The sequence below is a fragment of the Megascapheus bottae genome, chromosome 25 (genome assembly GCF_031878675.1).
Source record: "Megascapheus bottae isolate mThoBot1 chromosome 25, mThoBot2.hap1, whole genome shotgun sequence".
Taxonomy (NCBI): domain Eukaryota; kingdom Metazoa; phylum Chordata; class Mammalia; order Rodentia; family Geomyidae; genus Megascapheus; species Megascapheus bottae.
This window is the reverse complement of record NC_143533.1, coordinates 22860878-22883121: the sequence shown is the minus strand read 5'-3', so window position 1 is coordinate 22883121 and position 22244 is coordinate 22860878. Positions and strand designations below refer to the sequence as shown.

Sequence of the window (22244 nt, the reverse complement as noted above, 5' to 3'; positions counted from 1 at the left end):
TTTATAATAGCTATATATTCGAGGGGAATCCTGTGTTCTCCTTTCTGCAGGTAGGAGGGGCACAGACAATACACTACAAGGACTAGATCTGCTGGACATAGGTGGAACTGCTGATTTGGCCTGTCACAGGTTGTTCTTCTCTGGCCCCTGGGTGGGGACACTCTGTGCCCTAGGTCTCTGTGTCTGAGCTGGTTTACATAAAGTCTTGTCAGCAGGAAGGGGAGGGAGGAGACAACCAGGGAGGCTGTGAATCACCCGGTGTCTCAGCATAAGACTTGCAATTCTGGCTGTGGCTGGGAAAGTTCTCTGCAAAGGATGGGTTAAGGTCTTAACTCCTGCCACCCCCCAGAGCTTCCCCTCTGCCAGCACCCCTAGGATTAAAATTTGCCCCATGTTCTTCCTTGGGGAAATGACAGCTTCAATGACTGGAGCACCAGATACTATACACAAGATGAGCCTGTACAGAAATGAGACAGTAAGGGATAGCTGCTTTAGGAGGCACAGAAGCAAACAGAAGCCAGGCAGGGCCTATAACTCTTGCTACTGAGGAGGCTGAGATCTTAAGATCTAGGTTCAAAGCCAGACCAGGCAAGAAAGCCCCTAAGATTCTTATCTCCAATAAACTAACCAAAAAAAAAAAAAAAAAAGAGCTGGAAGGGAAGTGGAACTGTAGTTCAAGTGGAAGAGTGTTAGCCTTGTACAAAAGTTCAGAGACAGCACCCAGACACTGAGTTCAAGCCCCAGGTTGGGCATCAAAAGAAAAAGAATAAAAAGAAAGAAGGATCTTATGATACTACTCAGACCAGGACATAGTGAGTGTGCCAGTGGCTTAAATTCAGAGCCTCACACTTTCCTCTAGCTTTTACCACTCTAGAGTAGCTAAGACTACAGGTATGAGAGGCATAAACCACAGCCTCCTGATGCTGATGGTTCCTAGAGTAGGGTTCTTTTCATGAGTTTGCTATAAGAATCCAAATATTCTCACGCCTATAATCCTAGCTACTCAGGAGGATGAGATAAAAGGAAATCCGTTCAAAGCAAAGCAGGCCAGGGCACTAAAGGCCTAGAGACTCTTATCTCCAATTAAACACCAGAAAATGGGAAGTGGGGTTGTAGCTCAAGTAGCCTGGAGTTGAAGAGCTCAAGGACAGCACCTACACCCAGAGTTCAAGCCCCAGCCTCAGGACAGACCAAAAAAAAAAAAAAAGAATCCAAATGTTTGTAGTAATTTACATAATATAAGTAATTAAGCAAAATGCCTTGACCTTCCCTGAGGGTGTATCTGTGACTGGTTCAGGGACTGCTGACTGAAACTTATTTTTTTTTTTTTCTTCCAGTCCTGGGGCTTGAACTCAGGGCCTGGGCACTGAGCTTCTTTTTGCTCAATGCTAGAGCTCACTTGAGCCAAAGCACCACTTGCAGCTTTTTTTGTTTATATGGTACTGGGGAATCAAACTCAGGGCTTCATGCATGCTAGGCAAGCACTCTAACACTAAGCTACCTCCTCAGCCCACTTACTAGCTTTGAACTAGAGGCAGGTTTCAGGGCTGTTCCTCAAGTAGAAGAGCTCTAGCCTTGAGAAAGCCCAAGAACAGTGCTCAAGCCCTGAGCTCAAGCCCCAGGACTGGCAAAAACAAAAACAAAACCTAGGTCCTTAATGTGGAGACTTGTCCTCTGGGCCTCAGAGCACTCAATAATGAACACACACACACACACACACACACACACACACACACACACACACACACACTTAAAGCAGCCACACCTAGCTTCTTACCAGAAGGAGAAGTTTAACACTTTTTTTGGTGGGTCATGGGGCTTGAACTCTGACTGGGCCCTGTCCCTGAGCTCTTCAGCTCAGGCTACCTCCCTATCCCTGGGCCTGGACATTGTCCCTGAGCTATTCAGCATGAGCCAAGCCCCACTTCCCATTTTCTAGAGGTTAATTGGAGATAAGAGTCTCAGATGCCTGAGCTGGTTTTGAACCTTGATCCTCAGATCTCAGCCTCTTGAGTAGCTAGGATTATAGGCGTGAGCCACTCTGCCCCCCCCCACATAAACTCAGCACTTTTAGGAATCTAAAACCATAGACTTTATTAGACATTTCTAGAAGCAAGATGTGATTACTGCTATGATTCAGGGTCAGGGTTATCTATGGGTTATGTTTGGTTTTTATTTATTTTTTGCCCTGAGGGTCAGGGCCTAGAAGCTGTCCCTGAGCTTTTACCACTTGAGCCACACTGTTCCTCTTAGGCTTTGTTTGGTGCTTAATTAGAGACAACAGTCTCTGAGGCTGACTTTAGACTGTGACCCTTAGGTCTGTCTGAACCTCCTGAGTAGCTAGGATTACAGGCATGAGCCATTGTGCCGGCTTCAATTTTTTTGTTTGTTTGTTTCCCCCTTCCTGGGCTGGCTACAAACTTCAGTCAGTCTGATCTTAGTCTTCTGAATAGGTATGAGCCACTGGTGCCCAGCTCTTGTTCCTTTCATGACCATTCCTCACTCTCACGCCATCAGATGAGATCCTAAGCCATCACAGATCAACTTTCTGTCATTCTTAGTTTCTTTGCCTGTTTCAGAATTTCAGACACACAGAATCAGATTGAATCTATGTCTGGATTATTTGGTTTGCGAGTTTTTGGTTTTGCCAGTCCTAGGGCTTGAACTCGGTGCCTGGACACTGTTCCTGAGCTTCTTTTGCTCAAGGCTAGTACTCTATTACTTAAGCCACAACACCACTTCTGGCTTTTTCTGTGTATGTGGTACTGAGGAATTGAACCCAGGGCTTCATGTATGCTAGGCAAGCACTCTACCACTAAGCCACATTCCCAGCTCCACTGTTAGATTTTTATTGGGTCCCACATTCATTCATCAGAGAAAGCTCCCTTAGGCAAGATGGTTTTTGAAATGTGTCAAAGTAAAGAACAGATATGAAGTACAGCTTTCAGCTCTGTGGCAGTGCACAGAAGCAATTATTTCCTAGACAATGTTCCCAGAGACTGCAACAGGGGTCTGGCTATTAACACACTCACAGAATGTCAAGAGATGGTCTAGTTCCTTACACAGCAGCTGAGAGTACAGGCCTGGAAGCTTTGCCAAGGCGGCTGCTGGAAAAACAGCCTGGGGCAGGGAAAGCCATGAGGGGCGCCTGGCACAGGGCCCAAGACCCATTTTAATTTCTGCACAGCAAAAGAATCAGTCACCAATCAGAACCACAAGGCAGCCCACTAAATGGAAGAACATCTTCACCAGCTATTCAACCCACAAACCAAGAACTCAAAAGTTAAATAACAAGAGAATACTGTCACTAATAAATGGGCACATGAACCGAACAGTTCCCACAAAAAACACACGTGGAGAAGTGTCCAGAAGAAATGTCAACATCCTTAGCCATGAAGAATGCCCTGGGGGCCGGGAGTTTGGCCTAGTGGTACAGTGCTTGCCTACCATGCATGAAGACCCGGGTTCGATTCCTCGGTACCACATACATAGAAAAAAGCCGGAAGTGGTGCTGAGGCTCAAGTGGTAGAGCTCTAGCCTTGAGAAAATCCAAGGACAGTGCTCAGGCCCTGAGCTCAAGCCCAGGACTGGCAAAAAAAAAAAAAAAAAAAAAAAAAAAGAATGCCCTGTACTCGTGCATGCAAATTAGACAACCAAGAATGGAGGAACTATAAATAAGGAAAGTTTATTCGACTCACGGTTCTGACATCTGGGAAGTCCACGGTGAAAGGCCTTCTTGCTGGCGGGCCTGCTGCGGGATTCTGGAGACACAGGAATGGAAACACTCCATTAATCCCTTTGGGAGCATAGAGACCTCACTACCTAGTGACCCTCCCTGGTTCCATCTCTAAGCCCTCACACTGGGGATGAGATTTCAATGCGATTTGTGGCAGAGGCATTCATATGCTTCCCTCCTCCCAGAAGAGCTTCATAAACCTCCAACTCACACTTTCCAATTCACAACAGTATGGTAGGCAAAGGGTAATATTAACAGCACCAGGCTAAATTATTACTAATTGATTACTTTAGCCAGTGTGGCACTTGAACTCTGGGCCTGGGTGCTATCCCTGAGCTCTTCAGCTCAAGGCTACCACCCTACCTTCTTGAGCTAAACAACACTTCAGTTTTCTAGTGGTTAACTGGAGATGAGAATACCTGGGCTGGCTTTGCTGAGATCCTCATATCTCAGCCTCCTCAGTAGCTAGGATTACGAGCCACCACGGCTGTAATCCTATTTTTATTATTTATTATTAGTGTATATTAATTATATGGAATGAAAGATTTCACTGCAATTTTATTTTCCAATCATAGGGCTTGGACTTGGGGCCTGCGTATTGTCCTTGAGCTTTTGTGCTCAAGGCCAGAGCTCTACCACTTTCAGCCTTAGTTCCACTTGCAGCTTTTAGGTAGTTAATTGGCGATACAAGTCTCTCAGGAACTTTTCTGCCTAGTTTGGCTTTGAACTGTGATCCTCAGATCTCATCCTCTGAGTAGCTAGGATTACAGGCATGAGCCTTCAGCACCGGGTTGTGATTTTTATATACGTGCATATAATATACTTGGACTGTAATCACCCTCTATTTCTTATCCTCTTTATCTTTTCCATCTCCTCCTCTTCTTCCCCCTCCCCCTCCTCCTCCCCCTCCCCCTCCTCTTCCTCCTCCTCCTCCTCTTTGCAGTCCCAGGGCTCCAGGGCTTGAACTCAGGGCCTGGGCACTGTCTTTGGGCTTTCTCAAGGCTAGAGCTCTATCACTTGAGCCACAGTGTCACTTTCAGCTTTTTCTTTGTATGTGGTAACAAGGAATTGAACCTGGATCTTTGTGCATGCTAGGCAAGCACTCTACCACTAGGCCAAACTTCCAGCCCTCTTTCTTTTTCTTTTTTCTCCCTTCTCTCTTTTTTTTTTTTCTCTTTTTTTGGTCAGTTGTGGAGCTTAAACTCTGGGCCTAGGCACTGTCCCTGAGCTCTTCAGCTCAAGGCTACTGCCCTACCCCTAGAGCCGCAGCACCACTTCCAGTTCTCTGGTGGTTAATTGGAGACTTCTCTCTCTTCCCCTCTCCTCCCCTTTTCCCCCTCCTTCCGCCAGTCCTGGGGCTTGAACTCAAGGTCTAGGTATTGTCCCTGAGCTGCTTTTGGTGAAGGCTAGCACTCAACCACTTGAGCTACAGTGCCACTTTCAGCCTTTTCTGTTTTTCTTTTCCTGAGGAACTGAACCCAGGGCTTCATGCATGCTAGGCAAGCACTCTACCACTAAGCCACATTCCCAGGCCTCTTTTTACTTTTCTTTTTGTATCAGTTATGGGACTTGAACTCAGGGCCTGGGTACTGTCCCTGAACATTTTTTTTTTTTTTTTGCCAGTCCTGGGCTTGAGCTCAGGGCCTGAGCACTGTCCTTGGACTTTCTCAAGGCTAGAGCTCTACCACTTGAGCCTCAGCACCACTTCCGGCTTTTTTCTATGTATGTGGTACCGAGGGATCGAACCCGGGTCTTCATGCATGCTAGGCAAGCACTTTAACCACTAGGCCAAACTCCCGGCCCCGTCCCTGAACATTTTTGCTCAATGTTAGCTACCCTTGAGCCACAGCTCCACTTCCACTTTTTTGGTGATTAACTGGAGATAAGCATCTCAAGGACTTTCCCATCCAGATGGGCTTTGAACCACCAGGACAGTCAGATCTCTGTCTCCTGAGTCACTAGAATTATTGGTGCCCAGCTACATTACTCTTTCTTAATCCTTGTTCCCTTTCCTTTCTTTTTCATCTTCAGTGGGCTTCATATATGTTCATATAGACACGCAAGCATATATGTTATACATTATATAATGCACTTTTATCATAGTCATCCCTTTTATCACATTCATCCTCCTCCTCCTTTCTCCCACCATTCCTATTTCCTCCTCAATACAGCTACCCCTTTACAAGCATGTCTTTTGTTATTGTTTATTCTAAAGGAAATCTAGCTTTTGCCTAAGTCATTTAAGTCCCTCCTCTTGGTCTGGTTAGTTAAACATGTGCTAACTGAGCATGCTCATAGCAACCCAGGCTCAGTGTCGATGGATTGGCGCTCTATTCTAATGCTTTTGGGATGCTTCTCAGATGGATTTTTCTTTATCACACGTGTTGATGGGCATGAGGCAGCTCGCTTGTGCAACTGCTTGATAACAGATATTTACAAGTGAGTAGGCAAGTGCCCTGGCAGCTTCCCCATGGCGCTGGGGCTTTCCCTATATGCTCTACAGGTGTCCTGGGCAAGTGTCCTGGCTGAGCTCCAGCACCCCACCCAGCTCCTCCTCCTTCAACAATGGCACCATGGCCACTTCCTGCCAGATCTCCCCAGGTCTTTGCACCCTTCCTTCACACACCCCAATCCAGTCCGGGGGGGGGGCCTTTTGGCTGGGTCCACATAGCTTCTCCTTGTCCTCACTCGCATCCTCTCCACAGTGAGCTCCACCTGTGATAGAGACCGCTCATCCTTCTAGAATCATAGCAGATGATCTCATCCCCAATCAGAACCATCTCTAGGCTCAGACAACAGTTTCCACACCCCTCTTCACTCCTCTGCTCTCTAATAAAGTACCAGTTTCGCTCCCAAACATCACACAACTTACAGGTCTCTGCTCTTGTTTTCCCTGAGGTTTGTATATCTTCCCATATCCACTTTTGGCCATATGGAGGTTCATGCTTGCTGGACAGTCACTTTGCTACTGAGCCAATGTTTTTTTTTTTTTTTTTTTTTTTTTTTGCCTGTCCTGAGCTTGAGCTCAGGGCCTGAGCACTGTCCTTGGACTTTCTCAAGGCTAGAGCTCTACCACTTGAGCCTCAGCACCACTTCTGGCTTTTTTCTATGTATGTAGTACTGAGGAATCGAACCCAGGTCTTCAAGCATGCTAGGCAAGCATTCTACCACTAGGCCAAACTCCCAGCCCAGCCACTCGTTATTTTTGAAATAAGGTCTTGTGGGCCGGGAGTTTGGCCTAGTGGTTAAAAAAGTGCTTGCCTAGCATGCATGAAGTCCCGGGTTCGATTCCTCGGTACCACATACATAGAAAAAAGCCAGAAGTGGTGCTGAGGCTCAAGTGGTAGAGTTCTAGCCTTGAGAAAGTCCAAGGACAGTGCTCAGGCCCTGAGCTCAAGCCCAGGACTGGCAAAAAAAAAAAAAAAAGGTCTCGCTTCCTGCCAGAATGAGACCAATACTGAAGTCTACTTGCTTTAGTCTTCCTTAACTAGCTAGGATGGAGTCTAATCTGTCCAGCTATCAGTTAAGATGAAGGTCTCCTAAACTTAGTTGTCTAGGCTAGCCTTGAACCATAGTCCTCCCTATTTCAGACTCTTTTCTCCAATTAACCATTCAAAAAATAGAAGTAGAAAGCCGGGCATGGTGGCTCCCACCTGTTATTAATCCTAGCTACTCAGGAAGCTAAGATCTGAGGCTCAAGGTTCAAAGCCAGCTCGGGCACTAAAGTCTGTGAGACTTATCTTCTTAACCACCAGAAAACTGGAAGTGGAACTGTGGCTCAAGTGATGGGGCAGTGGCCTTGAGCTGAAGAGCTCAGGACAATGCCCAGGACAGAATTCAAGTCCCATGACCGACCAAAACAAAACAGAAAACAGAGGGAAAGCGTGTGTGGAGGTTCATGCCTGTAATACTAGTTTCTCAGGAGGCTGAGATCTGAGGATTGCAGTTCAAAGCCAGCCCAGGCAATACAAAGCCAAGGGACTCTTTTCACTGGAAAGGGATAGCACCCAGGTCAGAGTTCAAGCCCCATAACCAAAAGTCCCCCCCCCAAATAGAAGTGGAGTTGCAGCTAAAAGTGGTAGAGCACTTGAGTAAAAGAGAGCTCAGGGATAGCACCCAGGCCCTGAGTTCAACTCCCACAACTGGCAAAAGAAAAAAGAAAAAAAGATTGCAAGCAGAAATCACCAGTATATGGCCTACTCTCTCTTTTGCTCTTAAGAGATCATACATGTTCTTCACTTCTCTATTCACATTTAACTGCTTTCACATATAGATGCTCTCACCTGCCCAGCAATTGGCCTTTAGTCATATGACAATGACCACATTGACTCAGATGGCTGGAGGCTGGTGGATCCACAGCTCTAGCTGCAAGGTCCCCACAGGGGTAATTCCCTGCCAAAAGCTTCTGTTGTATCAAAGCAAAGGGCCATGCTTCCCAATTCGGCGCCCTCAAGTGGCTAGAATAAGAAGGGCAAGGGCCGGGAGTTTGGCCTAGTGGTGGAGTGCTTGCCTAGCATGCAGGAAGACCTGGGCTTGAAAAATGCCCAAGTGGTGCTGTGGCTCAAGTGGTAGAGCTCTAGCTTTGAGAAAGCCCAAGGACAGTGCTCAGGCCCCAAGTTCAAACCAGGACTGGCAAAAATAAATAAATAAATAGATAGATAGATAGATAGATAGATAGATAGATAAATAAATAAATAAATGGCAAGCTAGTTCTGAGAGGGAAGAGGAGGAAGTGAGGGCAACAGGCTCCATCAGTGTTGATTGATCCACGTTGGCCATTATGCTGTAGCAAGGAGCTTTCATTCACTCACCAGCACAGATCTACTTGCAAGGTTTTATTACATTCATTTCTGGAGAGCAAGAAGGAAGAATGAGAGGCCTATTCTGTGTGGAGACACAGCTAGGGATGCTTAAGGAGGGAAACAAAGCACGTCTCTGGTTCCTGTACCAGAGTCCAGCAGGAGGAGTGAAGAATGAGTGCATGTCGGTGGATGCTGTCATCGGTTTGTCATGGAGAATGTGGTTGTCAGGGTTTATCTAGGCCCCATCTCAGGTATTTGAGAGAACTCTGGAGGCCAATAAGAGAGTACTGGGGACAGCGAGGCAGGAAGTACTCTGTGTTACTAAGGCAACTTCATAGCTATGCCAGACTCCACTAGAGGGCTTCATGTATCAGTCCAGACCTGATGGTAGTTCAGATATGATTATGGATGAGGTGGGTTGTTTTGTTATTGTTGCTTTGTTTTTTTCTTAGTGCAAAGACAAAGATAAAAAAAAAAAAGTATAAAACAAGCATCGAACAGAGGGAAACCAGCCCAGCACAGGGGGCTCACTCTTGTGATACTAGCTGCTTAGGAGGCTGAAATCTGAGGATCAAGGCTTGAATCCAGCCAGGGCAAGAGTGTTGGTGAGACTCTTATCTGCAATAAAATACTCAGAAAAGGGTGGAAGTGGTAGAGTGTTAGCCTTGAGCAAAAAGAAGTTCAGAGATAGCACCCAGGATCTGAGTTCAAGCCTCAGTCCTAGAAAAAAAAAAAAGTGGGGGGATGGCTTCAATTTTCTAATAAACATTTTAACCTTGGAGAAAAATAATGTCAGGTTTCCTTCCTTTCTTTTTCATTTTGTCATGCTGGAGTTTGAACCCAGGGTCTTGAGCATGCTAGGGAAGGGCACTACCATTGAGCCACAACTCTACTTAAGATATTTTTTATATGTGTGCCCTTCCTGGGGCTTAAACTCAGGACTGGGGTGCTGGCCTTGAGCTTTTTGCCCTACGGCTTGAACCACAGCTTCACTAGCCTTCTTTTGGTGGTCCACTGAGGTAAGAGGTTCAAGGACTTTCCTGCCTGGGCTGTGATCCTTAGATATCAGCCTGCTAAGTAGCAGCGATGCCAAGTGAAAGCCAGTGCTGTCCCCTCAGCTTTTTCCACTCAAGGCTAGCATGCTACCACTCTCCATTTCCATTTTTTTGCTGGTGAACTGGAGAGTCTCACAGACTTTCAGGGCTCAGCCTCCTGATTGACTAGGATTACTGGCGGCCAGCTGGCCTTGGCTGGTTTATGACCAACTTCTCCAGAACGGGGAAAGTGCCTTACTCTCCTGTGACTGCTTCCACTCAGCCACAGCTCGAGGCCTTGCACGGAGAAGGTGACCATTCAGTGAACACCGTCCTGCTGCATGAAGCTGAGCTTCACACATGCACAGCCAGGCGCCCCAGAGGACACAGAGGGTGGGCTTTCGGGCATTACCTGGCGCGTGGCTTCCGGCTGCTCGAGCACCGCCTTTTCTACTTTTTAGTTGATATTTGGGTTTTTTTGCAGCGCTGGGCCTTAGGGACACTTGCGTGCGTGCTCCACCTCACGGCCGCGGCCCGCCTTGTTGGAAGCCGGTGGCCCCAGGCGTGGAAGGGAAGCTGGGGCTGCTTTGCCAGCGCCTGTGAGGGTGGACGGGGCCTGGTTCTGAGAGAGTTCGGCTGGGCAGACGGCCCCGGAGAGAGGTTCGAGGTTTGCCTCAGAGGAGCGCTCGACGCCTGGGCGGGAGACGCGCTCAGAAGGCCGAGGCCGCCCTCCGGTGTCGAGGCGTGGGACTGCGCGAGGACCACGCCGGAAGTAGAAGCAAGGCCCGCCCACCAGCCCGCTGGGCATCTCAGCTGCCGGTTTCTGATTGGGGCTCTGGGCTGGCCACGCCCCCTCGCGGCGGCGTGCGCCCTGCCTTCCAGCGGAGGCACCCGCCGCCGCCGCCGCTGGACTCCGAGCTCCCGGAAGTGGCGTCATAGGCCCGCGTCACGGGGGCGGGAGTCAGCTGAGCTGCCTGGGTGAGGTTGGGATCACCTGGGATCCACGAAAGAGGCGCTTTTGATGTCTCCGAGGTACGAGTGGGGTGCAAGACTGCGCCAGATCCCCGTGGGACAGCCCCGGGATCTTCTCGCCCTAGTAGGCGAGAGCGTGGTCCTCAGAGTCTAAAAAAACAAAACAAAAAACGAGGAGGCAAATTCTCCAGAGGCTGGGAAGTCGCAGTTTCCAATCCGGGGCGACGAGGAACCCTGTGGGGAGCCCTGTGGTGATCCCCGGGACCCCAGGCCATGGCATCCATCCTGGATGAGTACGAAGACTCACTGTCCCGCTCCGCCGTCCTGCAGCCCGGCGGCCCCAGCGTGGGCATCCCGCACTCGGGTAAGGAAGAGGTGGGCGCCGCTGTCCCCGTGGAGGAAAGAGCGGGCATGCGGGTGGAGCGAGTACCTGCCATCACCTTCCGGACGTGCATTCTAGGCCCCAGATTCTCTCATGCTCTGTTGGCCGGTCGGAGAGAGCCGGGAAAGCAACCGCGTGATCTAGGGCCTACTACCAGGCCCCTTCCGAAGAGGAAACTTGAGTTTCTGATGAGGAAGTCCTTGACTCGAGGACCTCGCACTTGAACTCTGGGCAGAACTGAGAACAGGCTCCAGGTTTCTGTGGACGCCTGGTTCTATGCGTTTTGACATCGGGCCGCTTCCAGAGCTGGCAGGGAGGGAGGGGCAGAGCAGTGAAACTGATGAAGGGGGGAGTGGTAGAGCGGGAGGAGGGATGGTCTGAAAGGGAATTTCCTCACTGCCTTGGCTGAAGCTGGGTGCAGCCTATAGTTTAGGGACAAAAGTTGTGGAAAGGAATGCAGAGTTGGCCATGCTGAGACATTTTGAGCAACTGGCCAGAGGAGAGAAGCTAATTATGCTTTGGTAATTAACGTTACTGATTAGAAAGGCTCCTCAGGGCTCCCTCTGTCCTTCATCTCAGGATTTCAGTGAGTCTCATTGAAGTGTATGGTCATGGAGGAGACTAGTTGGGGTAGGCCAGAGGCTGGAGAGAGGGAACACCCAAACACCACCCTCGTTATCTCAGGCTCCAAATAGTAACCCTTCCAAGCCGCCAGAAGAGAGAGAAAAACCTAAGACCCTCACTGTAACTACTTGAACTATTTACCATGGTCATGTGGCGGAGAATGTTTCAGTAACGTGGGAGAGTAGCAGTAGCACGGTTGTTTAATGGGTTATTTGGCTTGTTTAGGTTTCCTGGTTTCTCTTCCCTTTGCCCTTACTTCTCCCACAGCCCATCTTTTCTTCACTCCTCACACACAGGCTATGTAAATGCCCAGCTGGAGAAGGAAGTGCCCATCTTCACCAAGCAGCGCATTGACTTCACCCCCTCCGATCGAATCACCAGCCTTGTGGTCTCCAGCAACCAGCTCTGCATGAGCCTGGGCAAGGACACACTGCTCCGGTAATGAAGACTCCGTAATACTTCAGAGTAGAGAGTGGATGGCTATTGGGGAACTGACTAGGGAATACTCAGAGGGCTGAGGCAAGAGAATCGGGAGTTCAAGGCCAGCCTGGGCTAGGTAATAAGACCCTGGCAGCAAGAAAACAAAAAACAGAAGCAAGCTAAAATAACATTCATTAAATTTCTGTGTTATTATGTTAAAGGGAAACTTCCCTTGCTCAAACTAGAAATTCAGACGTTCACATATATACATTAACTGTGTATAAATATGTCTAACTACTGATTGTTAATATAACAGGACAAAGAAGTTGGGCCAGGCATAGTGGCTCATGCCTAGCTACTCAGGAGGCTGAGATCTGAGGATTACAGTTCAAAGGTAGCCCATGAGACTCTTAGTTGTAATTAACCACCAGAAAACTGGAAATGGTGCTGTGGCTCAAGGGATAGGGCAATAGCCATGAGCTGAAGAGCTGAGGGACAATGCCCAGGCCCAGAGTTCAAGCCCCGGGACTGACAAAAAAAAAATTGCGCTGGTGGTATAAGCTTGCTATTCCAGCATTGCAGAGGGTCTGGCTGAGGCTGGAGGAGCATAAGTTCCCTAGAATGAAGAAATAAAACAAGCCGGGCACCAGTGGCTCTTGCCTATAATCCTGGATACTCAGGAGGCTGAGATCTGAGGATCATGGTTCAAAGCTAGCCCAAGCAAAAAAGACGGTGAGACTGTTATTTCCAATTAACTACCAGAAAACCAGAAATGGTGCTGTGGTTCATAGTGATAAAGCACTAGCCTTGTGCTGAAGAGCTCAGGGACATGTCCAGGCCCAGAGTTGAAGCCCCATGACTGCCAAAAAAAGCAAACAAACAATACAGAAAGAAATAAAACAAGAAAAGCCCTTACAAGTTAAAAAGAAAAAGATATACATTGAGTACATGTGTGAAAGTGTCATGATGAAATCAAATCACAAATATATGTTAGTTAAAAAGAAATAAACTTGGCCAGGAGTGTGTGGCCTAGTGGTAGAGTGCTTGCTTAGCATGCATGAAGCCCTGTGTTTGATTCCTTGGTACTACATACACAAGACAAGCCAGAAGTGGTACTGTGGCTCAAGTGGCAGAGTGTAGCCTTGAGAAAGCCCAAGAACAGTGAGCCCAAAGTCCTGAGTTCAAGCCCCAGGATTGGCCAAAAGAAAGAAAGAAGAAATAAACTTAGTAGTGGAGTGAACAGTAGAGAAACTAAAACTTGAGCCACTGGCACCCAATAAAACTTTTTAATCTCTTATTTCCTCCCATAATGCAAAGATTATCACAATCACTCAAGGTTTTCATGCTTCAAGTACAATAAATTCCTGCCCGGGCTGGCTTTTAACCATGATCCTCAGATCTCCACCTCCTGAGTAGGTAGGATTACAAGGATGAATTACCAGCACCCAGCTTAAGTCAGACTTTTTTTGGGGGGGGCGGAATAGGGGGGCAGGCCCTGAGTTCAGGCCCCAGGACTGGCCAAAAGGGAAAAAAAAAATTGTAAATTGACAGCATCATGTTTTGGAAAAGTGATCTGGCAATGTCTAGTAAAGTTTATAATATATATCCCAGCATGGTGGTACATGCTTATAATCCAGCCCTTAGGAAAGGGAGACTCATCTATGACTGATTTCATACTGAGGAACATATATTACAGAGAGGAAAGTTCCAGGTTGCAGGGGTCTTGACACAATAATAGATTGTGGTCTTATTTGTGGGAGGGAAACCCCAGGCCAAATGCCCCTCAAGCAGGAAGTGCTGACTAGCTCACGATTCATAGATAAAATGGAATGGTACAGTTACTGAGATGACAGCGTATGTTAATGAAATATTATGTTTAAAAAGTTATAGAACAAGTTTGAATATTGGGGGAGGAATGAGAGTAATGGGGTGAGTCTTATCGAGGTACATTGCATGCATATACAGACTTGTTAAAATGAAAACTCCCATATGAATTGATGCTAATTGAAATGAGGAGACCGCACCCCAATGCTCCTGCCTGTAACCCTAACTATCCAGGAGGCTGAGCTCTAACCGGTTGACAATTCGAAGCCAGCTTAGGTGGGAAAGTCTGTGAGACTCTTATTACCAATTAACCTCAAAACGCTGGGAGTGGACCTGTGGTTCAAGTGATACAGTGCTAACTTTGAGCAAAAAAAGCTCAAGGACAGAACCCAGGCAAAGAGCAAGCCTGGCACTGGTGGCTCACATCTAATCCTAGCTACTCTATTCAGGAGGCTGAGATCTAGAGATCTCACTTTAAAGCCAGCTGAAGTAGACATATCAATGAGACTCTTAGCTTCAGTTAACCTAGCAAAAAACTGGAAGTAGAGATGTGACTCAAGTGGCAGAGTTAAAGTAAAGTAATTTAATTGCATGTTAATAGATACTGGTATACAGATAAGTATATATAATACGAAGCTTTTTTTGCGGGGGGGGGGGGATTCTGTCATGGGGTTTGAACTCTGGGCCTGGGTGTTGATCCTGAGCTCTTCAGCTCAAGGCTAGCACTCTGCCATTTGAGCCACAGCATCCCTTCCCGTTTTCTGGTGGTTAATTGGAGATAAGAATTTCATGGGCTTTAGTGCCCAGCTTCCTGAGTAGCTAGGATTACAGGCATGAGCCACCGGAGCCTGGCAACACGCTCTGAGTGAGGAAGTAGCCAAGGGGAAGGCCTCCCTCTAGTGACTTCTCAGTACTCCAAGCTGAGCTCTTTTGGACTCTGTGCTTCAGGGTTCTCCTGATTGTATCCAGAATTTTTTGTGTCTACGTAGATTCCAGGAAAGAGTCTGGTTTTTGTTGGATTAGGAAAGAGATTTGTGTTCCCAAAACTGTCTGCCCTTCTCTGGAGTGTTACAGTAACTCTTGTCCCCTCAGCATTGACTTGGGCAAAGCCAATGAACCCAACCACGTGGAGCTGGGGCGCAAAGATGACACCAAGGTTCACAAGATGTTTCTGGACCACACCGGTGAGTTGTGGAGCTCTGAGGAGGGGCCTGTGGGGGCGTCGTTGCCTGGGAGGAGGGGGCTGGAGGAGGCTGAGCGAGGTGGGATTGCCGCACACCCTCCGCGGCTCTCCTCTGCCCATTGCAGGCTCTCACCTGCTCATTGCTCTGAGCAACACTGAGGTCCTGTACGTGAACCGGAATGGACAGAAGGTCCGGCCACTGGCCCGCTGGAAGGGGCAGCTGGTGGAGAGTGTGGGCTGGAACAAAGCCCTGGGCACCGAGAGCAGCACAGGCCCCATCCTGGTGGGCACTGCCCAAGGCCAGATCTTCGAAGCGGAGCTCTCAGCCAGCGAGGGTGGGCTGTTTGGCCCTGCCCCAGACCTCTACTTCCGTCCTCTGTATGTGTTAAATGAAGAAGGTGGCCCGGCGCCAGTGTGCTCCCTGGAGGCAGAGCGGGGCCCGGATGGGCGCAGCTTTGTCATCGCCACCACCCGACAGCGCCTCTTCCAGTTCATAGGTCGAGGCGCAGAGGGGGCCGAAGCCCAAGGCTTCTCGGGGCTTTTTGCGGCCTACACAGACCACCCGCCCTCGTTCCGTGAGTTCCCTAGCAACCTGGGCTACAGCGAGTTGGCTTTCTACACTCCCAAGCTGCGCTCCGCGCCCCGCGCCTTTGCCTGGATGATGGGAGACGGCGTGCTGTACGGCTCGCTGGACTGCGGGCGTCCTGACTCCCTGCTGAGCGAGGAGCGGGTTTGGGAGTACCCGGAGGGGGTAGGCCCCGGGGCCAGCCCGCCCCTGGCCATCGTGTTGACCCAGTTCCACTTCCTGCTGCTGCTGGCAGACCGCGTGGAGGCGGTGTGCACGCTCACGGGCCAGGTGGTGCTGCGCGATCACTTCCTGGAGAAGTTCGGGCCGCTGCGGCACATGGTGAAGGACGCGGCCAGCGGCCAGCTGTGGGCCTACACGGAACGCGCTGTCTTCCGCTACCACGTGCAGCGCGAGGCCCGGGATGTCTGGCGCACCTACCTGGACATGAACCGCTTCGACTTGGCCAAGGAGTATTGTCGGGAGCGGCCGGACTGCCTGGACACCGTGCTGGCCCGGGAGGCCGACTTCTGCTTCCGCCAGCGGCGCTACCTGGAGAGCGCCCGCTGCTACGCGCTGACCCAGAGCTACTTCGAGGAGATCGCCCTCAAGTTCCTGGAGGCCCGACAGGAGGAGGCGCTGGTCGAGTTCCTGCAGAGAAAGTTAGCCGGTCTGAAGCCAGCCGAGCGGACCCAGGCCACGCTCCTGATCACCTGGCTGACAGAGCTCTACCTGAGCCAGCTCGGGGCCCTGCAGGGGGACCCGGACGCCCGCGGCCTCTACCGGGAAACCCAGGAGCGCTTCCGCGCCTTCCTCAGCAGTCCCCGGCACAAGGAGTGGCTCTTTGCCAGCCGGGCTTCCATCCACGAGCTGCTGGCCAGTCACGGGGACACGGAGCACATGGTGTACTTTGCGGTGATCATGCAGGACTACGAGCGGGTGGTGGCCTACCACTGCCAGCACGAGGCCTACGAGGAGGCCCTGGCCGTGCTTGCCCGCCACCGAGACCCCCAGCTCTTCTACAAGTTCTCTCCCATCCTCATCCGTCACATCCCCCGCCAGCTGGTGGATGCCTGGATGGAGCTGGGCAGCCGGCTGGATGCCCGGCAGCTCATCCCTGCCCTGGTGAATTACAGCCAGGGGGGCGAGGCCCAGCAGGTGAGCCAAGCCATCCGTTACATGGAGTTCTGCGTGAATGTGCTCGGGGAAACTGAGCAAGCTATTCACAACTACCTGCTGTCACTGTACGCCCGAGGCCAGCCTGACAACCTGCTGGCCTACCTGGAGCAAGCAGGCGCCAGTCCACACCGCGTGCGTTACGACCTCAAGTACGCCCTGCGCCTCTGCGCCGAGCACGGCCACCACCGGGCATGCGTGCACGTGTACAAGCTGCTGGAGCTCTACGAGGAGGCTGTGGACCTGGCCCTGCAGGTAAGACTGGCCCGGCCAGGAGCGGGGGACTCAGAACAGTAGCAGCAGAGGCTGGAGGTTGAATAGGACCAGGATAGGGGGTGCTAGCTGCCCCTGAAGAGAGGTGCTCTTGGGGTGATACTCAAGAGCATGGACTCAGGGCCGGGAGTTTGGCCTAGTGGTTAAAGTGCTTGCCTAGCATGCATGAAGACCCAGGTTCGATTCCTCGGTACCACATACATAGAAAAAAGCCAGAAATGGTGCTGAGGCTCAAGCGGTAGAGCTCTAGCCTTGAGAAAGTCCAAGGACAGTGCTCAGGCCCTGAGCTCAAGCCCAGGACTGGCACCAAAAAAAAAAAAAAAAAAAAGAGCATGGACTCAGAGGTCAGGGTTTGAGTTTTGGCTACACTACCAAGACCTGCAGTCTTGGGCTGGTTTCTTTGGCGCGTGTGTGCGTGTGTGTGTTGGCACTGGGACTTAAAAGTCAGCCTCACTAAGCCACCCTCTACTTTTTTGCTTTTTGCTGGCTAATTGGAGGTAAGAATCTCACACACCTTTCTGCCCAGGCTGGCTTTGAACTGACATCCTCATGTCTCAGCTTCCTGAGTCTCTAGGATTACAGGTGCGAACCACCAGCACCCTCGGGCTAATTCCTGAACCTCTCTCTGACTGGGATTATTCAGTCATCAAATGGTCGTAATAGAGGACTTTTACCTCGAAGGGTTGATGAGTACAATATGAGAGAAGCACGCAGCGGTGCCTCAAGGGAAAGGCGCTGACTTACTTTCTCACTCTCAGGAAGTGTCATTCAACATGCAGATTCCTCAGCCTGAACCCAGGCTGCACTGAGTTAGAGTATTAGAGTAGTGGGGACGGGCTCAAAAATCTACCATTTAGGGCTGGGAATGTGGCTTAGTGGTGGAGTGCTCGCCTAGCATGCATGAAGCCCTGGGTTCGATTCCTCGGAACTACATACACAGAAAAAGCCAGAAGTGGTGCTGTGGCTCAAGTGGTAGAGTGTTAGCCTTGGCAGGCACTTGGTACTTGAGCCCCATCCCCAGGTAACAGTGACGACTCAGTAAAGTCAGAGCTTTCTTCCCACCATTATGAGCTCTTCCATTGGCTGCGACACACATGCGCGGTACTAATGGAGGTTGCTGTCCTGGGAGCTTCGCTGTCTGGAGGACTGGGAGTCCTGCCTGGGGTCTCTTCTCTGACCCAGGTTCCTCTTAGGCTTCTGTGTGGATCCCGGAGGAGGCAGGCCCCGGCCCTGACGCTCACGATTTCCCCACAGGTTGACGTGGACCTGGCCAAGCAGTGTGCAGACTTGCCTGAGGAGGATGAGGAGCTGCGTAAGAAGCTGTGGCTGAAGATCGCCCGGCACGTGGTGCAGGAGGAAGAGGATGTGCAGACAGCCATGGCCTGCCTGGCCAGCTGCCCCTTGCTCAAGATTGAGGATGTGCTTCCCTTCTTCCCCGACTTCGTCACCATCGACCACTTCAAGGAGGCCATCTGCAGCTCCCTGAAGGCCTACAACCACCACATCCAGGAGCTGCAGCGGGAGATGGAGGAGGCCACAGCCAGTGCCCGGCGCATCCGGCGGGACCTGCAGGAGCTGCGGGGCCGCTACGGCACCGTGGAGCAGCAGGACAAGTGCGCCAGCTGTGACTTCCCCCTGCTCAACCGCCCGTTTTACCTCTTCCTGTGTGGCCACATGTTCCACGCTGACTGCCTCCTGCAGGCCGTGCGGCCTGGCCTGCCCGCCTACAAGCAGGCCCGGCTGGAGGAGCTGCAGCGCAAACTTGGGGCCGCGCCACCCCCGGCCAAGGGCTCCGGCCGAGCCAAGGAGGCCGACGGTGGGGCCGCTGGGGGGCCCAGCCGGGAGCAGCTCAAGGCCGACCTGGATGAACTCGTGGCCGCCGAGTGCGTGTACTGTGGGGAGCTGATGATCCGCTCTATCGACCGGCCCTTCATCGACCCCCAGCGCTACGAGGAGGAACACCTCAGCTGGTTGTAGGCGTGTCCCCCCGCCCCCCACGGGAAGGCCACACCCTAGTCTGTGCTAGATCGCCGCGCATTGGCTGGGTCTGTCCAGCAGGTAGCCTGAGGTCAGGTGAGCACTCTGCCTGCTTCTGGCTGTGCTACAGACCTTAGAATTGCCATTAGCCTGGGGAAGTGAGAAACCTGCGTGTGGGCCTCAGCACCTCTTTGTCCTTGCCACTGACCACCTGGCCTGGGCTGTGCTCTCCTTCACTCTCCAGCCTCTGGGACTCCAGCTCTCTTTCCTCTAGGAGACCCTCCCCCTTCTTTATGCACGTAGGTGCTCCAGGGTGGGCAGGCGGGGCCGGGTGCTGGTACGAATGGTGTATGTGTTCTTGTGCGCAGTCTGGAGCTGTAGTGTGAGTGGTACCCCTGGGGCGACGGCCTCATGGGGGGCAGGTAGAAAATATTAAATTGTCTGCACTACGCTGGTTGCTTTGTGTTCATGCTGGGCTGGTGAGGTGCGAGTGATCCCACTCTGGAGGCTCCCAAGCCTCCACAGGCCTTCCTGTCCTCCAGGGCCCCTCATCAGTGGTAGAATAGGGGCTGTTCTCCCTTCTAGCCAGCAGGTGGTGCTGTTGCCCAGCAAATCTTTCTAGATTCTAGGACACTTGATTGGTGCGTGCGCGCGTGTATGTGTGCGCTTGCGCGCGCCAGTCCTGGGGCTTCAACTCGGGAAAGCCTGGGCACTGTCCCTGAGCTGCTTTTGCTGAAAGCTAGCACTCTACCACTTGAGCCACGGCACCACCTCTGGCTTCTCCTGTGTACGTGGTACTGAGGAATCAAACCCAGGGTTTCACGCATGCTAGGCAAACGCTCTACCACTAGGTCACACTCCTGGCCCTACTTTTTGTTGTTGTTTGTCACGAGGCTTTGAGCGAAGGGCCTAGGAACTGTCCCTGAGCTTTTTCCACTCAAAGGTGTAGTGCTCTACCACTTTGAATTACCATGGCACTTCTGATTTTCTGGAGGTTGATTGGAGACAAGTGTCTTTCTACTTGGGCTGGCTTTGAACTGTGATCCTCTGATCTCAGCCTCCTGAGTAGCTACGATTGCTGACATTAGCCACTGATGCCTGGCTCTTCGAGTCATTCTTTTTTGTTTTTGGTACTGGGGCGCAAACCTAGGACATTGCACTTGCCTAGCAAGTTACGCTGAGTTACATCCTCAGAGTCATTCTTAGTAGTGCTTCATCAACTGTGCCCTCCCTGGCTGTCCCCAAGATATTCTGGAAGCATCTATAACCTCTGTGTCTAAGGCCTCCCACCGGCCTTAAACATGGTCGATCTTGCCTGCTCCCCAGCCAGTTTGGGTCACTGCCTTGCCAGCTTTTGCCCTGTGTTGCTGGGCCACAGTCAGTATCCATAGCTTGTTACATCTGCTTTCTCCTTACCTTGCTTCCGTGAGCTGCCCTTCCCCCCCAGTTTATACTTCTTGGTTGGGGCTGGGAGCTCTGGAGTTGGGCTTTCCCGGGACAGCCACTGAGCACCTTTGCCCCACGGGCAGGAGGTCACAGGGCACTGCCTGGCTTGATGGGTGTGACCCATGGTCTATCAGATGGCTCTGACACTAAGTAAGTGTTCCTGCCAGCAGGGTGGGTCCAGCTCACCTGGCTGGCACATCTCCCCTTCTGTCCTCCAGTGCAATCCTGCCCCGGGAACGGTATCTCCTTCCATCCTTGCCAAATTCCATGACCAACGGGGGTAACAAGATCTCTTCATGGCCTCTGCCAACGCAGAGGGCTAAAAGCTGCTTGTGCGTTGTCTCCCGAGCTCCCCGTCTTCCCTAGAAACAAGAGCAGGAGTAAATGGGGCGAGGGTCCCGTGGGCTAGAGAGAGGACATCCTAAACTTCTCTCTGCTCTCCCAAGAAGATTTGGAGGTGCCTGATCCCCTCCTCTTCCCACGTGGCCTAAGGCTCCCTCACGCCTGGCTCTAAGCAGAGCTTGGAGGTCAGTGTATACCAGTGATCCCTTGCTGATGACTTATGTAGTAACAGCCTGGGGCATCTGCCTTTTCTCATAAGATGTGAGTTAAATAAACAGTGCACTTCTGCCCGCCGCTCCCAGAGGGCTTGGCTAAAAACAGCCTGGGTGGGATGCCCCTGCCCCTCCTGTCTTCTAAGCCAGCCCATCTGGTCCGAGGCTGCTTCCTCTTTCCTGGGAAAAGGCCACAGTCTTCCCTGGCACTGACAGAGAGGGATTCCGGTGAGTCAGGGCAACGGGAAACCACACGGCTCTTAGATCCCTGGAAACCCAGAGAGGAATGGAGAGCAGAGAGGAGGCCCTGGAGGCCTTGGCCCTGGGCCTGGGGGCAGGGACAGAGATGAATGAGCTGCTCCTGGAGCCATCACTGGAAATAGGAGGAGGGGCCATAAGCAGTGACGCTGGACGGGGCAGGAGGCCTGTAAACAAGGAAACCACCTGGGGGAGACTCAGGGCGGCCCCTGGTCCTGGGGAGCAGGTGCTTCCTGAGGCCCGCCCTTGAGGGGGCCCTAGGGGCTGCCCTGCCCTGAAGGCCGTGGGCACGAGGGGGCGCTGTCCACTGGCCGGGGGGCTCCGGGACTCCTGGGGGCGTGGTGGCCCTTGGGTGTGCCTTCTCTGAGTGCCAGGCCCGCTGCACTCCTGTCTGGGAGGCAGATGGGCCTGAGGTGCCAACCGGAGCTTTTCCTCACTCACCCCGTGTCTCAAGGGGCTGGCCAGGGCCGGGCACTGGCTCAATGGGTTGGGAAGGGGGCTCCAAGGCCACCAGGCTCCCAGCTGCCCCCTGGTGCCAGGGGAACAGAAGGTTAGGGGCCCAGAGGGACCTACCTCCCCCCACCCCTGAGCTAGGTGGAGGAGGGGACGGGGGGGGGGCAGAGAGGGACGCCTCCCCCCCACACCCCTCCAGATCTACTGATCCTTCCAGACACTTTCACAGGCGGAAATTCCCAGAGGTCAGAGGAGGGAAACGGTTAATTCCTTTTATTCAATGGACCCCCCTTTCTGCGAGCCTCCCCCCCACTTCCTCCCCCCACTTCCCGCCCCCCCTGTGTGAACAGGAAGTGGAAAGGAAAAGGCTCTGAGGGAGCAGCTGGGAGCAGGAGGCAGGGAGTGGGCGGCAGGCTTGGTGCCAACCCTACCCCACTTGATCACTGGCTGGAGAGACAGACCTACTGTGGCCTGGCAGACAGACCTACTGTGCACGGCCTGGGAGACAACCTGCAGCCCCTCAAGCTGGTTCCACTGGGAAACTGCCCAGCATCCGAACCCCCTT

At 51.8% G+C, this 22244-nt stretch overlaps 1 protein-coding gene across 1 annotated transcript; it reads left to right on the top strand.

Moving 5' to 3' along the window:
* The first annotated feature begins 10525 nt into the window (after nucleotides 1–10525).
* Nucleotides 10526–19417, top strand: Vps18 (VPS18 core subunit of CORVET and HOPS complexes). Its single transcript, XM_090318589.1, has 5 exons — nucleotides 10526–10908; nucleotides 11847–11988; nucleotides 14887–14978; nucleotides 15103–16973; nucleotides 18246–19417. The coding sequence occupies exons 1-5, from the start codon at nucleotides 10818–10820 to the stop codon at nucleotides 18966–18968; spliced, it is 2919 nt and encodes a 972-aa protein (XP_090174715.1). The 5' UTR covers nucleotides 10526–10817; the 3' UTR covers nucleotides 18969–19417.
* Nucleotides 19418–22244: the final 2827 nt, after the last annotated feature.

What these genes read in the sequence shown, in the direction of transcription:
- Vps18 (XM_090318589.1), top strand. Translation starts at nt 10,818, where the DNA reads ATGGCATCCATCCTGGATGAGTACGAAGACTCACTGTCCCGCTCCGCC. An exon ending in CGTGGGCATCCCGCACTCGG is followed by an intron (nt 10,909 to 11,846) that starts GTAAGGAAGAGG and finishes CCTCACACACAG; the next exon opens with GCTATGTAAATGCCCAGCTG. An exon ending in GATGTTTCTGGACCACACCG is followed by an intron (nt 14,979 to 15,102) that starts GTGAGTTGTGGA and finishes TGCCCATTGCAG; the next exon opens with GCTCTCACCTGCTCATTGCT.